Raw genomic sequence first — 17,047 nt, forward strand, 5'->3', positions numbered from 1 at the left:
CCAACAGAGAGCAACAGTAGCAAGTTAAGGAATTCAATGATGCAGGCTAGCACTGAATACCGGTATAGACTCTCTGGCTCTCTTTCTCAGTCTCTCTCTCTTTCTCTCTCTCACACACACAGACATGCGCGCAGAGAGAGAGAGAGAGAGAGAGAGAGAGAGAGAGAGAGAGAGAGAGAGAGAGAGAGAGAGAGAGAGAGAGAGAGAGAGGCTCCATATTCCCAAATGATGGGTGCAGGGCCTCTGATGTAGAAAAACATGCCAGTAAGATAAATGGAGATTGGGTGATTGGACCTCTAGACCTCTCAGGAAAACTAAACATAATGGGGTATTAAGTAAACACTGTCAAAATGTTCCTGGCAACTGTTAAGTGTAATACAACAGTCTAGTGTCCAATTATAGATGAAGTCAACAGGCTTTAAATATCTGTCTGCTGAGACCTCAGAACATGTGCCAAAGTAACAGAGGAAGAATAGTATAGGACCAGACAAAACTGGAATCAACTCGGCTATGCTGTAGAGGAGGATCTACACAGTACCTCTCTAGTGTTGTCCTCCACTCTGTCAATGTGCCTATGTACCTTGTATGCTTTGTTATGTAATTTATGTATCTATGCAAAATTGTGATGCATATTCCTATGTCTATACAAATTACATTTATTATTATTATGATTATTATTATGATTATCATTCTATTATAGGGTATGTGTACAGACACGTATGCACACTACTGATATAATGGGGGGCATCATATGGGTTATGTTTGATATATTAACTTCAATGAACTGACAAACTTACAGACAAACTTTCCGAGGAACAGCGTAGTAGCTTAATATTGAGCAAAGTTAAATGTTCCCTCATTAGCATAGATCCCCATCATTCTGTCTGCTCTGGACATTTGCAGGGACCTTCCGTATGTCCTTATCCTTTCAGGATATGCCAAACATTTTCATAAACAATGACTAGACATTGTCACAGACAGTAAGGGCAGCGGGCATGGCAGAGTGATGTGATTCCTTTTTTTACCCTTCTGAGGGTGAAAGCCAGAAGCCATCTTCCACAAATCGCTTTTAAAAGGTCAGACAAGAAGCTTTCCTAAATGATTAGCGTACAAATGAACATCTATGGCATTTAAGGGCCCGACTCCATCTGGTCCATGAATAAATCCACAGCTCCTAACGCCAAATGTTCCTCTGCATATTTCCTTTATTAGATGCTGGGGGGATATCACAAGGCAAAAGATAGGGCTTATAACAAGGACACAAGTTGCATAAAAGACCGTTTCGATCCATTTTGGCATTCAGTTAAGTTTACTTTTTTTCACTTGCACAAGATAAGTAATATCTGATGACTTGACCTTTGCAGTGTCAGACACCGAGCTTTCTGTTGTATTTAAGAGTTAAACAGTTCATTGGATTAAAGCAATATCTTTCAGAAATTGTAGATGCATAAGAGTGCAAAAATGTTTTTTTTCAGTTTGGGGGTAAAAGTGATAAGGCACTGCAATAATTTTATCTGATGTGCCCTTTTTTGTGAAAGTTAAAAGGTCACTGATAAAGTTATGGATGATTATATCTCCTTATTGCAAAATGGAAAGACACGTCGGCAGTCATTATAGTAAATCATTCAAACTAAAAAATCATCCAAACTAAAAACTGAACCAAACCAAAAAAGGCAAAAATAGATAAACACACTCCTTTCTGTGACTTAAAAAAAGTGTACATCGGTATTGCAAAACATATCATTCTAACAGAACCGATGTTGATACAGTACATACACACAGTTGCATTTGATGAGTAATAAAAAAAAAACCAAGCACTTCTGTCCCAAGGAGCAGGCTTGGGGGATATGGTGTTCGCCATATCACCTGTCCAGGTGGAATGTGCCACAGAAGAGTTCCATAAGGTGTTTTAGGAATGACCAGATGTAGGGAACTTTGGTAACACTTCTCTCCAATCAAATATCTAGTATAGAGGACATGATTGTGCAAAACATACTGTATGTCTTGCCACACTTGGCATGACCCTAATGTGTCTTATGTGGCTTAGCTATGGGCTTGCACTGATTATTCATTTATACATGGCAGGCTTCTATGGGCTAGAAATAACGATAAACCTCAAGAGAATGTCTTCATCTTGTGCTCCAGATATTGAATAATACAACTGCAACATTTCAAGTCTAAATACATAAAATATAGACATGAGGCTGATTATTTATTTTGACTATACAAGATGAATCGATACATACTGCATGTATAGCAATTAGGCACATTTTATATATTCGGAAGATACGTCAAGGACCTCTGCTCAAGGTAGGCACATTCTGCTGAAGCCAAACATGATGACATTTTGGCATCCGAGCATTGGCGCTTTATGGCTATCGTGAGTGTCATTAATAAATTCTGAAGCACCCATAGATGCCAGGAAGATGCCGCTAGCTGGCTTGTGCTCATCAGAGATGGCAAATGGCACACACAGACAATGCATACCAACATCCCCTTCTAAACCATCAGTAATTAATTCCACTCTCAGATAATATGAAGGATTGGTCAAATGTCATTGGGATGACATTTATTCCCGGCCAAATTAACCACCTGTTGACACCATACGTTCCTTCCTTCTTTCCCGTCTGAGTCACAAGACGAGAAGGGTTCCTATCAAACAGAACCTCACAGCAGCTACTGATCTGGAAAGGCACGTTTTACACACAGAATAGCGGTGAATATGGCGACTATGTTCAGGATAACATATCAAAACACTCCTATTTATCATGTTGTGTACACAAACTAGTCTTTCTACTGTCACAGGTGTATTAAGTGCACTGGCTGGTACCTAGGACTTTTCAAACTGCTGATTTTTGAAATCACACTGTTGATCTTTGATGATTTTCCTCCAGTCCAGCATGTAAGAGAGCCAGCGATGGAACTGGGTCTTCCACTGGTATTCCACTTCATCAATACCCGCTGAGAGAAGGTGGTTGGTTTAAGAGGGGAGAGAGAGAGAGAGAGCGAGAGAGAGATGGGGAAAACACATTGAAAAGGTTTTTGAGAGCTATGGTAAAGCCAAAAAATCATATGGATTAAGAAGCAAGCACGCAGACCTAACACGCATGGAGAGGACATCCCCAGACCACCAGACTGATAATAACAGACCATCTGTATGCTGCTTCTTCTTCCTCCTGGCCATAACATGTGATATTTATTACCTTCCTGCATGCAATATTGACCAATGTGAGTCCCAATTCACCCATACATTGACTCCATTTCTCAAGGTTAAGGCTGCTATATTAGCTTTACAACCTTGGCTATAAACAAGTTAACAATTCGAAGAACACTTTGTGAATAGAATCACACTCTAGCCCTTTTCAATTCACTGGATATTGTGTTTTTTTATGGAATAAATCCCTCAATGGGTTGTTAAATTGTGGCTTTGAGTCTCCTGCATGGTCACAGTGTAGGAGTCGGTTCAAAGGCCACTTATTCCCCTCAGAGGCTTTGACTATATTTAGATGTAACAATGGCAATACTATTTTTTACAGTGCCCATGCTTGGCCCATATTCTTCAGCAAAAGGGTTACATTGGGAAGAAATTAGACAAGGTGTTTGGTTTACAGTATGGGGTTAATGTGAGCGCCTGAGAGCGGAAGATTATCTTAACCGTATATGAACCCCGCGCTGAGCATCAGAGAAACAACTTCTCCGTTTGCAAGTGCTGGTATCAAAGGCAGCTGTCACTCATTTCACCCCTGTAGAATACATTAGTGTCAGACAGCCCATGTGATATACAGTATGTTAACATCATATGCGGATTTCAGAGTAAATTGTCAAATTTCAGATCATTTAATTCTTGTGAAGTAAGTTCAGCTAAGTAAAACAATTTATTTTAGGAAAATAATGCTCAATTTGACAGCTCGGTGAGACTGGTTTGACAGTCAGCTCCCTCAGATCATCACATTAAGGCACATTTTGGGTGGTTTAATCTACACACCCTTTACATCTGTAAATTAGGACATGTTAGGTACATACATGCAGTTTAATTTGTCATTGCATGACATTTATTGATCTAGCCTATTTATTTATTTATTTTCAATTCACCGTGTTTTGTCCCATTTCTCAAGAATCTGTGATTTGCAAGTCAAAATACCTTACTGATAATCTCCATACTAACAAGCCCATCTGGTATAAGGTAGTTATGTCCCTGTGCAACAGAATGCATTCCTATCAGACTGACAGATTGATGGATGGATGCTTCTTTGAGCGTGTGTGCATGCTGAGCCACAGAGACAGATCAATTATGGCATATGCTTAGAAATAAAAGAAATGTCATGAAAATAAACAATACAAAAATACATGACATATCAGGACAATGTTAGCACAGTATCTGATCATGAAATGTAGGCTACATGTTAGTTTCCTTCATTCACGCCATCAAATTTGCTGGCATTTGTGTGAATTTGATATAAGATGAGTCTTATGGCAGCCTCTGTTTTTAGAAACTAGTTCTGGTCCAGCTATGGTCCATACTGGTCCAGCTCTGGTCCACCACACTAGTGATCCTCCATACTAACTACTGCGCAGGTCGGTGTGTTTGTGCATTCTTGTTGGGAGGTACAAGACAAATGTGCACATTTCAGCACCAACACTGTTATGAAGAGTAAATGACACTACTTAAAATAGAAATCAATCTCATAGCAAGTAGTTCATTATTTTCCCTCTGACAGACATACAGTATTACAAAACATATCCAGGACTTGTATTTATAGATGCTGAAGATTAACCAGAAACAGAATTTTGATTCCTTTTGGTTTCATTGTTCCACTCTGTCGTTTGCCTTTTTGTTTTCCTGGAGCCAGTGGCTTTGTTCAGATAACACTGACAGTCCTTTTGAGTGTGTAATCCCCAGGGAGCCGGCCTCGGAGGATTGCAGAAGGGACAGACCCAGGGAGGGGACAAGACAGGCAGATTGACCACTGATGGGGAAAATGCTGTTTGTGTGGGTGGGTGTGTGTTTGCGTGTGTGTTTCACAATGGCGTGTGCACCTCTGATTACAGAGCTGGGAACTCGACCGCTATTCCCTGTCCTATTGCACATCTGACAGAAACCACAGATTGTGGGAAATGAAATAAAAACTGTCTCAACCTACTCCAAAGACAACGGAAAGGCCTCAGAACTTTGAGATTGGACTACAAGAGGGTACATCTACACTAGGACACGTGACTTCATTTACATGTTATAACCAAAAGACCTAGACCATAGCGCACACAGACACACACACACACACACACACACATTAGTTATGAAAAAATCTGCAAGCCAACTCATCCTTCTTGCCAAGGGGGTTATTATTTTACCAGGAAATACAGCCGTGTTGGTAAGATTATGCAATGCTTTCACAAATGACCTTCCAATAGGAATAAAGTAACAATGCAGAATTCACACCCCTATGCTGCCTTCCTCTCCCCCAACTTCCTTTTGACTGAACAGAAGAATAACAGGGAGCCTGACCCGACATCTCCTTTGAGAAGCGGAAATAAAAAAAGAACTCAAAACATACACCGTATATTTATTACAAAACAACAACAAAAAGAGAAATTAGTCATAGCTGTGCTGAAAACAGCTCAGGCCAGGAATCATGTCGGCATAATTAGCAGCATGAAGAGGAGTTGAAGCGTTACTCAGATTTGAACCTCCCATCTGAGCGAAACACCAACTGACCCTGATCCCACTCAAACAGCTTCCAGCATGGCCCAGCTCAGCAGAGCACCACACCGCTCCGCTCCCCACCCCAGGCTGACGCAGGCAGGGGACTGCCTCCTCCACGCACACAGCCACGCACACACATGCACAAACATGCGCGGGTCATTGACAAAAACGTCAATGACCCGTAAAAACGTTTCAAAATGATCTTTAAAAAAGGATAGAATGCATTTTGTTGACGTTGGAAGACTGTAAAAAAAGTCTTGATGGTTGAGCAACATTTCCAGTGGTTTTAAAACATTTTGTACTGTAAGTGCGATTTCACCACACAAAAAATGTCAGGAGACAATTTCAAATGTTAAAAACTTTGGTAAGTATACCTGAGTGTTGACAGTGCTTAACACATCATCAGTTTTGTAGTTGGCCTTGGCATTAAACGTAACTTATGAATACTTTAAAGCAGCTTTTTAATTCAACATTTGATTTTTTTTTTTTTAGCCTTTGTCAAGATGACTTGCATAAATAGTTTTGGTCCTGATATCTCTGGAGGTGCCATTGCAAGATGTTTTTCTGTGAATGTCCAGAGAATCTGCACTTATTTTACTTAACTGTACGCTCATTTTACAAAATTGTGCTCTCAACTTAGTAAATCATGTGCATATTTTATACGGTGCTCATTTGACTAAATTGTGTGCTCATTTTCATTGTACAGAAGAGAATAAGGTTATGATGCAGTGAAATGTTTATTTGGGATGAATATAGAATACATAATAATAAGGAGAGGCACAGTAAACTAATGTAAGTACTAACAACATAATGATGGGGAAATTAGATAAAGGAAAAGAAGGGAAAGATACATTTGTGTCATGCTGCATGGTCTCGCAAAGTGCTTTGGCCTGGTCATCTTCTCCCAGAACCAATGAGGTCACATGGCTGCTTTTGGACGGCATTTTTCAGATGCTCAGGTGAGGAGGTAGAGATAGTTGCGTTTTAAAGAAGGAACTCCCACCCCTTACAAATCACTGGCTACTTAAAACCCATCACTTACAGACATCATAGTAATTATAAGGTGCACTAAGAGTTACAGAAACAAGTGACTTACAGAATGTTGCATACAATAAATAAAAAAGAAAATGTTAAAGAAACAAAAACAGAGAAAATGACATAGGATACACCATGAATACAATTCTATATAATTTCTTATAAAACTGGTTTCATTTCATCTCATACACGTAATTGGTAGGCTACAATGTTACATGCCTAACATAATATAATACAATCCTTCAATTATTCAGTTCAAAGACAAAAGCAGTCCAGTATAGTATTATGAGGCATTTGGTGTGGAACTGTAAACTTTGTTTTTGCACCACTCACTATGGAGCTCAAATGAGGATAAGAGATGCAATGACAGTGTAACATACATGATGGGCTGAGTGTGAATGATGACTGAACGTGTGGAAAACACCTGTAGGAAGTGCGTTGGGTTAGGTGGTGCTTGGTGGACACTCACCTGTAGACCCCTGCAGTTTAGGTAGAAAACTGTCCCAGAACTGGCACTGCTGGGCCTTCATCTTCCTGAGTGTCTGCGGGGCATCTGCATTGAGGGTCAGATACTCCTGCTGCTCTGTGCTGAAGAGTGGCCACACAGAGTCCGCCGTCCCCGGGTCCCTATCACATCACATTACATTACATTACATTTGGCTGACACTTTTTAACCAAAGCGACTTACAACATGGTAAAAAACATTTAAGCTTTTAAGAGCAATTCTAACAACAACTTAAATGAGTGTAATAAGTGCATCAATGATTTTTGCAATTGTCCGTAGTGCTATGAGAGGAGATGTTCTCTGAAGAGCTGGGTTTTCAGACATTTTTTGAAGATGGCGAAGGATGTCCCTACTCTAGTAGGAACAGGTACTGCGTTCCCACCAACGTGGGGCGACAGATGAGAAAAGTTTGGATTGGCCTGAGCGTGCTGGTGGAAGAGCTAGACGTCGCTCGGCTGAGGAGCGCAGCGGTCGTGTGGTAGCTATTATGACAAGGAGCCATTCACTTCAACTATGATCCATTCATCTCTCGACCTCCACATGGCCCCTTCTGACCACTAACGACTGGGTTAATCATTCCGTCCACTGCACCGTATATTCACACTTGTCAATGTGTCAAAGTATGAATTGATCACTATCTACAGGAATAATCTTCCCATGACTCAGACATTCTATTTCCACTGTGCACATATATAAAGAAAAAAAAATGCCAGCTCAGTGCTGGAAATAAGCGGACAGTGTTCCACATAAACAGCCCCGAGAGACCGAGGTGTGAATGAGGTGCTAATTGAATGGCCGGTCGTCTTTAGCTTGTGGGAAGCTGGCTCAAGCTGTGGGTCACATTGCTACGAGACGACTACTATTTCAAAATCTCCATGTTTATCTGGAGTCCATACATATCGACAAGCTGAAAGAGCTTGAAAGAGATATCATGAAGCTGTGAAGAACACATTCAGGGAAGAGCCCATTCAGTGCATATACATTTTTAATGTATGTATTTTTTTGTTCTTACTGATCTTTGTTCACATTGTACCCATGTTTATGTTACTTCAAAATGTCATCATTACTGGACGTTCACAAGAGTAAATCAAGAATATATAAACTATCCTTTGATAATAGATTATTACTACCTACCCAGTCCTGGCAAAGTTGGCCCAGTGTCTCATGAACTTCCTGCTCATGTCCACCTCTTCTTTGGTGTAACCCAGGCTGGCATTAAGTGGCCGTCCAAAGACAAACTCAATCTCATACCCATGCATGACTCCCATCCACTCAGGCCATGGGTTCACTGAGGAGCGATGGTCAAAGAAGAACAGTCGGGCGTTGCCTCCATGAAGCACGTACTTGCGTGTGAATTTCAGTAAGGGGCATGTGATGTAGTAATCCCCAACCAGACTGGTCAGGCCATCTCTGTTCTTCTGTCCGTCGTTCTCGTCCGTCCAGTCGGTGTACATGAAGGCGGCCGCCTGCTGGGCCACCTCGCTGAACTCGGGCAAGGTCCTGGCCACGCCCTGCTGGAACTGCTCTCTGCTGATGAGGCTCTGCCCTTGAAGGCTGAATCCTGGACTTCCGTAGAGAAGGAAATAGGAGCCCTCGTCCTTGTTTACCCCAAGCAGAATGTCCGTCTTCAGAAACTGTCCAGACTCCAGCAGAACCCCGGGCATGTCAGTCAGGAAGTTCCCGTCCACTGTGGGGACGAAAGGCAACGAAATTGTAGCATCGCGAGAAACACTGAACTGGTGGTGTATGATCGCCTTGGGATCTGCATTCTGGAGACAAGCCTCTGTAACGCTTATTGGAAGGTCTCTGGGACAGTTCAGCAGATTGGCCAGGTTCAAGGAGTTGTTATGGACCTGTGGGGGTGGCAGGGCTGCCCATCCAGCGTTGGGTGAGCCGCTCTGGAGGATGGCACGGGAAAAGAGGGCATGGCTACCCGTTGACAGAAGGTGGTAGCCCACAGATGCGGACCCAGCGCTTTCTCCAAACAGGGTCACGGAGGCGGCATCACCTCCAAATGCTGCGATGTTCTCCTTTACCCAGAGCAGAGCCTGCCTCTGGTCCAACAGCCCAGCATTTCCCCGGATGTCACTGTCTGGCAGTGCCAGGAAGCCAAGGGCCCCAAGTCTGTAGCTCATGGACACGACCACCACACCTTCTGAGTGGCTGAGGAAGCGTCCGTCATACAGGTCCAGCGTGGGTGTGCCTGACAGAAACCCACCCCCGTGTATCCACACCATCACTGGAGCTGGTTTAGGAGGCTTGGGTGAGGGAACCCACATATTTAAGTACAAGCAGTCCTCACTCAGTGGCGTGTTAGGGTTCCACATCTCTGAGCCGGAAAACCCTGGGAACATGTCATCAACGGGTTGGTAACAGGAGTTGGCAAATTGTGTGGCATCACGTACCCCTGTCCATGGCTTGGGATCCTGTGGTGGTCTGAAACGGAGTTCACTGAGCGGAGGTCTGGCATAAGGTATCCCAAGGAAGGCAACAACTGAGCCCAGTACATTTCCCTGTGGAACTTGGAGTTGCACCCCTCGGACTTTGCCATACTTGGTGGAGGCGAAAAGCTCATCTCTTCCCTCTGTAAGGCGAAGCAGCTGGAGGAGCAGCAGACCCAGCATCAGCCTTACGAGGAGGCATCCCATGGTGATAGCTGCTTCACAATCAAAAAGACAAGTGGGTATCAGTTCAGAGATTTTTTTATTTTAGTATACATTCATTTATTTAATGTATATCATTAGAAATAAGTATAATATTATATACATTATAAATCAAAATATGAATATAAAATATAATTATCACACATTAACATACACAGTAAAATATTAACACAGTGACACATGCTAATTTAAGATCCTGAAAGTAAAAGTATACAATTTCATCATAAAAATAAGGGGAGCTGGGAGCTCTGGGGTTTTATAATCTGATACAAACATGTAAATTATTTTTAACAGTCCACTTCACTCAGATATGAGGGGTGAGCCTCTTTGATGGATAAACTGACCAAAGTTAGCAATAAATGCTAACCCTGCTAACGACCTGCTAAGGAAATAGGAGCCCTTTTTCTCTTAGCCCTCCCTGTGTTACACAGCATTACACAGCAGCGGCGGCGGCGGCCAAAACAATAAGGCCAGGGAGAGCGTGAGTGTGTGACAGCTATTAATGGCACCTCCTGGAATCAGCTGAGTTGGAGAGGAGGCCGAGGAGGAGGAGGAGGAGGAGGAGGAGGAGGAGGAGGACGGGAGAGACAATCACTATGCTCTCAGTAACTCACTCAGCTGTAGACAGCAGCAGCACTCCCCGCGCCCCCTCTCCACCAGCTCCCGTGCTGTCTCCTCCACCAGATTACTGAGCTAGTGGGGGGAAAAAAATCGATTTCTAAAATTAGAAGGCCTGATTGCTTGTTGTGATAGTGGGTAAATCCTGCTTGATTAATATGGCCTGCCCAGACCAGACAGATTGTTCGAGAAGCATCATTCTCTCCCCACAATAAAAAAAAAACGAGCTCAGCCCAATGGGAACCCAGAGACAGTTTACAAATGTTTCCCGGCCCAGTTACAGGAATTTGGCTAAGCTCATCCTTCATAGTCCATATGATTTTCTTGTACCTCAAGCATGATTGCTTGACGTCCATTAGAGGATTCACGCCCCAATTGTATATTAGAAAACCTTAGTGTGATACTCCCCAGCAACTGTCAGTGCTGCACACTTAAGGCATCCCATAATTGTTAAATAATTTCATCCAATGCAGCTCATTCTTGGGCTTTTCTTTTTCATTTCATAGTCACCACACTCTGGATGATCCAGTAAGGACACTGTCTGGTCTTACTGTAAGGAAGGGAAGGACACTCGCAAGGTCATTGCAGGACTAGCTCTCACTTCATTCGTCTTAGCTGTGACCATTTCCATGAAGCTCAGCAGTTCAGCCAGTTAATGTGTGACTGGAGAACACAGAGACAGAAGGACAGAGAGGACAATCACAGAACAATCTCCAACAGCTTAAACCAGAGTAGAGCAGGCCTATTGGCCCTACAGGCCTGTTTGGGATGAGAATGGGCGGATGATGTGCGGAAATCACAAAACTGAGAGGGAGAAGGCTAACTTGTGTGTTAACTGACAGGTCATTTACAGTTTTGGACTTTTAACAGCTTTTTAACTTGCAGGAACCCAGCACAAATTTACCCTGCCCACAACGTTTGAGTTTGGGAAATTCAGTAACTCCATTGAGTCTCAAGGGCAATCAAATAGTCTGCGTAGGCTTTATACAATGATGAACAAACGAGTAACACAAACATAGTCTTCCACATCACCTATTCACATTTGAGTTGATTTTGTTAAAGAAGTTAGATGTTCGGATTCTGCTGCTATACAATATATTGACAGTGCAATAGCAGACAAACAGAACAGCTATTAAAGCACTTGTCGAGAAGGATGTTTTTCCTACAGGGGTTCACATTTAGTGTTGCTTGGATTAGTTAAGTCTGTCCAATTGGATCGATTGAAACATGCTCCGTAATCAAATCCAAATGGTGTATTATCAGACTCAAACTCTGACAAGAATCTTACAGCGTCACTACTATTGACATTTTTAAAATAATAATAATTAAAAACAAATACACAACATGTAGGTCTATATTGGGTGTGATTATTTAATTGTAATGTAAGTTTTTACAAACTAAATAAAGGGATTTGACTTGGTGTAATGGTGTACTGTAGATATAAAACAACAAATAAGCAAAGCAAATAATATGAATAGCTCTCCTATGTCTTCAGTGATATTTAGCAGTTTGCTTCATCAGTTGAGTTTTAGGACACTGATACCTCGTTAAGCCCAACATGCCAGGAGTATGCTTACTGCATGTCATGCATAAAAATAAAGGGTGGTATTTTAATACAGTATACTGGTTAGTTACAGCCAGTATAAAATATACCAGGGAGGGAGCTGTCTAATAATGAGGGTTTCACTAACAAAGGCGTCACCACATCCCCAGCCCCTCATGCAAGCAGAGATCAATGTAAATGGCATACTAAATGTCGGCAGCTCCCTTGAGATGCGTCATGTATTGTTAAGCAAAGAATGAATGCTGAAGAATGACGGATCTGTGATGGGGGTTTGTAAGAAGCATGAAAACATTGCAAGATTACAGGACTCCTGCATCTTTCTCTTTTCCCTTGCATCTCTCCCCTTAGCCCCACATGGCTCTCTCTACATTGTATGTTGACAAGTTTGTTTAGTCTCCAACAACTCCCTCCCTTCCCTACACAGAGAGAGAGAGAGAGATATAGATAGAGAGAGAGAGAGAGAGAGAGAGAGAGAGAGAGAGAGAGAGAGAGAGAGAGAGAGAGAGAGAGAGAGAGAGAGAGAGAGAGAAAGAGAAAGAGAGAGAGAGAGCGAGAGAGAGACCTGTCTTGGGAGTATCTGTCTAAGAATCATAGCCATGCGAGGATGAGTCAGGCTCTTCAGAGAAGAGTTTGTGTTTGAACTGGAAGCTGGGCTTTCTGAAGCTGCTGTCCCTACACTAAGGATAACCTCACACTCTCCACCACCCTCCTTTCCTGCTACAGTAACTGGATTTCTCTTAAGACCTATATTTGAATTCTCTCCATCTTCCACACTGGAGGTATAGCTGAAGAAGTGTTCACTGAGGACAAGCCAGAAGAGTGACGCCTTGAAACACTAATGCGTCATCAGACTCGTCACCAAGTTACTAAGAGTGTATGGCACTTTCAGATCCTTCCCACAACTTATTCTAAAGTTTTTTTGACAGAATGCTGAATGAATTGCAATCACAGAAGAAAGTAATCCAAAGTTTTGGCCCTTAATACTAAGGCAACAGAAGCACCATATCGCGATGCATTACGCATAGCTAAGGCAGGTATATATCCCTTATGTCCTTATGTACTCTAAGGGGAGGGAGGCTCACATTCACCCAATCTGAAAGCCCCTGTCCTAGACTGTGTGGACTCTGCACAGAGCAAATAACAGATATGACAGAGGTTACAAAGCTATCTGGCAGAACTAGACAACGACTGTACTTGGTGCAGTGTCAGAAAGCTGGCAGGTTATTGCAGTGTTTTTTTTTGTTTGGTCTGAATTGCTAAAATACTAAATCCTATTGTCTGAGCCAAATGCCTAGTGGCCTGAACCCATTTAGTGAATCGATCACTGTTTTGACAACACCATATACAATCTTCACCTAGTCAAACCTAATTTGCAGATCTCTTTGGCAAAACTCTAAACATATTGTAATGCAACATACCACCTTTTTGCAATGCACTTCTTATAACCACAAGTGGCAAACAGTGAGTACAAAGCACTGTAATTATGTCATGAATTACAGTAAACACAATACATCACAATTGATCACACTTGATGACAATGATGTGCCAAAATCAATATATGCCAGTAAGTTCGGAGCGCAAACAGGTTATTCAAACAGTAGTTTAAACAGAGTGCAAACATTACAGTTCAGTACAGCAGTCATTATACCTTCGGAGTGGTCATTATGCAAAAATAACTGACCGCAGAACGTTGGGGAGGCCCATTCAAAGTGAATGGGAGCTCCCTCAACATTCTAGAGAGCCGTATAATAAATACAGATATCCAAGAGATACAGTAAGCTCTGAACAATGAGTTTCCCATTCTTTTGATGTAGTGTGTAATGCCTGCTCCGTAGTGCTTTGTGTATGAGCTGAATACATTGTTTAGGTTTTTTGAGCACAGGTAAAACTGTTTTGAGGCAATTGTTTGATTTTGCAAGACGTGAGGTTTTTTGAATGCAGTTTCAGAATGGTTTACAATTTTGAGAAAAGGAGAAAAGTTTCAAAAGATGTGTTCCAGTAATTGTGAAAACCTTTACAAAAAGGACATCATCCAGCTGTCTGTCATCCATCCTTCCACAACGTCCTCTAAGCCATTCTGCTAGGTGGCTATATGACTACTCTGACTGGCATTTAAAATGTACTCCCACACCGATTTTTACCACTGCTATCATAACCACATCAATTCAGACAGGTCTTTATGTCATTGAGGAGCACCTTAAACGAAAACTATAATATTGAGGGGAAATGAAAGTAAACACAACCTCTTGAATGGGTCAGACACACTATGAGACTCGTTACGGGGATTCTTATGAGTTGGGAACCACCCTCCACCCCCCACCTCCCACCCACTAGCAATCGCTGACTTGTAATCTCATGAGAAATAGCCCAGGCTGAGTTCCATTGCTCATTTAGAGTGATTGTAGAATGATGGCACGTAAGACGCCAGAGCCAAGGTTCTGACAGACAAGACTTACTTTCACCAGACAAAGAGGCGCTAAAGACAGCTTTTTGGCTTATGTAGGGGTTTCACAAAGCCATGACTGTAAAATACAACCATGAGGCAGTCCAAGACATAACAAACATAATGCTTTTCCCTTCTCCATATAGTGGCATCACATGTCTCAATTACTCATCATGTGATAGCTTCACAATGAAAATTACTGTTGTGAGATCTCAAAGACAGTGCTCACAGTCAAGGAAGAAAGTTGAAATAGTATCAAACCACATAGTAGCCCATAGTACTACTGTTTGAAGCTATATACTATATAGTATAAATTGTTAACGGAGAAAGAGAGAAGAGAAGAGAAGAGTTATCAGTAGCAGCTCGCTACCCTTCTCAATCCTGAGAAACGACTCAACAATGATAATGAGTGTGCTACTTATAGCGCCAACATTTGGTCTTGTTCCACAGGGAGGACGCTGTCTACTGCAAGGTTAATGAGTGTTGGGGGGTTCCTACAGAGACCAGGGATGGCACACTGAAAGCACAAGGAAAGTGCAAGAGACACGGAGGAAGAGAATCAAATTGTTACTGTAGCCAAAGTCTGCAGCTGTTGTGTCCCGTCGATGGCAACATAAGCCTGAGCCACAGATCAGAGCTCGGTGACCTTGTGAAATGCCTTGGCCACAACCTGGATGTCCATAGCAGCAGTGCCAACATATGCCACAACAATGGTTACAAAGCAGCAGGCACAACATACTGGCACCGCCGCCCGGTTGCCAAAGAAGCACTATAAAACCCTGTGAACCCAACAGGGTGACAGAATGACACGCGCTCCCATGGCGCAGCAAGTGGCATACCGTTGTGGCATATCCACCACAAACCAGCCAGCCACCAATATGTATTCTATTGTTAGTATAGTATGACTAGCTTTTTATTGCTAGTATTATTATGACTGTTTTAACGTGATTTTAACTAGTGTGACATCCGCTCCTAGGTTTGTAGAAACAAACTCCCATTTGAGAATGACACTGTCCGTGGACAGCAGCCACAACCCTTCATTCAAGATGAATCGACTCTGTTTGTGACAGGCAGAAAAAGAGCAACCCTCTGGGCTTGTGGGAGGATTGCTGAAGAGATGGGTGATGGTATCAGAGGGCAGAGGGGACAGAAAGAGAGTATCAGCTGCAGACAGATTAAACCCCATAAGCACCATCAATCTACTGAGTCTGACTAGTCACCAGGTAGAACAGTCACCGAGACCTCACTAGTCACCAGGTAGAACAGAGAGGTAGGCTACATATAGCCTACACAACTTAAATTACTCCAGGACCACAGAACCATTGATAAGATATTGTGGCAAACACATCAGATTTGAACGACTTATGTGTTATAATGCTTTATTTCCTAACTATTTTCTCATGTAAAAAAGTTATTCGGCAAACTTGAGACTTATGCCAGTGCAAACCCCTCACCCACCCACGTGGGCATGCACCAGCTGAGGTGTCCCGAGCCCCGGCTGGCGGAGGAGGAAAGCCCTCAATTCGTGATATATATCATGACTCACTGAGAACGTGGATGCGTGACAGAGCGCTGTATGAAGATTCGCAAAATGCGTAATACCGCTTCAAAAAAAATACTGATTGGCCAGAAAGGATACATAGGCTAATACCTTCTTAGAATTAACTTCAGGTCAGTCACAGAGGGAAAGAAGTCTATTTTCATACATAAGAACAACATTCCATTTGTTCACGTGCTTATTTCGACGTCCTCCAAATCCTGCCGACCGAGTCCGTAAAAAGCGGCATGCTTTTTTCTAACAAAGCTTACCAAGGTCTATTCTTTGTACACTCGTGGCAAACTACCAAATCATTAATTCCGACCGCGCTATAAAAGGATACGCTTTCATGAGCTCCTCGGGCAGGATCTCTATAAAAACAGTCTATTGTGCATATTTAGTAGGAAACCTCAAAAGAACAAGGGAAACACTTACCTTATATGGTGTCTCCGCTTAGCTCTAACGCTTTCTCGTAGCGGTTTCGGATTAGGTAAACAACAGTGGGCTACTTTATCATTTATCTGTTATGTTTCTCTAGCTGCTTTTCTCCGCTACTTGTACCACTGTTTAACTGGATCAAGCCTCGCGAGGGTTGGACTGAATATTCTGTGCATGGTTACATATAAGCAGTTAGGCAACTCCGCTGCAACTGTTACCTTGATTGTCGACAAGTGCTGTCGTGACCAGGTCATAGCCTATCACGTGGGTCAAATTGCCGATTAAATGTACAGTAGGCTACTTTTGGGGTAGTCATTCTGAAATTTGAAACATGCCATTGCTGTCATGGTGGATGCAACTTTACACATACATTAATTAGGCTACATACCATCCTGGGGGGATTCTGATCTGCATGAGAGCCAGGGAAGTGAGGAAAGCCACTTACATTAGTCCTGAAACCTGGCAACACTAGAAGGGTAACTACTGTAGCTGATGAGATACAGACATTCAGTTTAGACAAGGGCGTTTCTCAATTGGAGGGTG

General features: G+C 42.5%; 1 protein-coding gene across 3 annotated transcripts; it reads right to left on the bottom strand.

The window, feature by feature from the left end:
• Positions 1 to 1,187: 1,187 nt before the first annotated feature.
• Positions 1,188 to 16,677, bottom strand: LOC134099822 (cholinesterase-like). Of its 3 annotated transcripts, none has more exons than XM_062552840.1 (4): positions 16,502 to 16,677; positions 8,376 to 9,897; positions 7,206 to 7,363; positions 1,188 to 2,961 (listed from the first exon to the last, which is right to left on the bottom strand). In XM_062552840.1, exons 2-4 carry the CDS (start codon positions 9,887 to 9,889, stop codon positions 2,831 to 2,833), a joined length of 1,803 nt encoding a protein of 600 aa, XP_062408824.1. In that variant the 5' UTR covers positions 9,890 to 9,897; positions 16,502 to 16,677; the 3' UTR covers positions 1,188 to 2,830. The 3 variants fall into 3 exon arrangements, with proteins under 3 accessions (XP_062408824.1, XP_062408825.1, XP_062408826.1); XM_062552841.1 differs by having other exon boundaries at positions 8,376 to 9,900; XM_062552842.1 differs by lacking the exon at positions 1,188 to 2,961 and having other exon boundaries at positions 6,420 to 7,363; positions 16,502 to 16,675.
• Positions 16,678 to 17,047: the final 370 nt, after the last annotated feature.

The sequence above is a fragment of the Sardina pilchardus genome, chromosome 13, assembly GCF_963854185.1.
Source record: "Sardina pilchardus chromosome 13, fSarPil1.1, whole genome shotgun sequence".
NCBI classification, from domain to species: domain Eukaryota; kingdom Metazoa; phylum Chordata; class Actinopteri; order Clupeiformes; family Clupeidae; genus Sardina; species Sardina pilchardus.

Coding starts and splice junctions, on each gene's coding strand:
- LOC134099822 (XM_062552840.1), bottom strand. CDS start 9,889: ATGGGATGCCTCCTCGTAAGGCTGATGCTGGGTCTGCTGCTCCTCCAG. Junction 7,364..8,375: donor GCCAACTTTGCCAGGACTGG/GTAGGTAGTAAT, acceptor GTGATGTGATAG/GGACCCGGGGACGGCGGACT. Junction 2,962..7,205: donor TAAACTGCAGGGGTCTACAG/GTGAGTGTCCAC, acceptor ACCTTCTCTCAG/CGGGTATTGATGAAGTGGAA.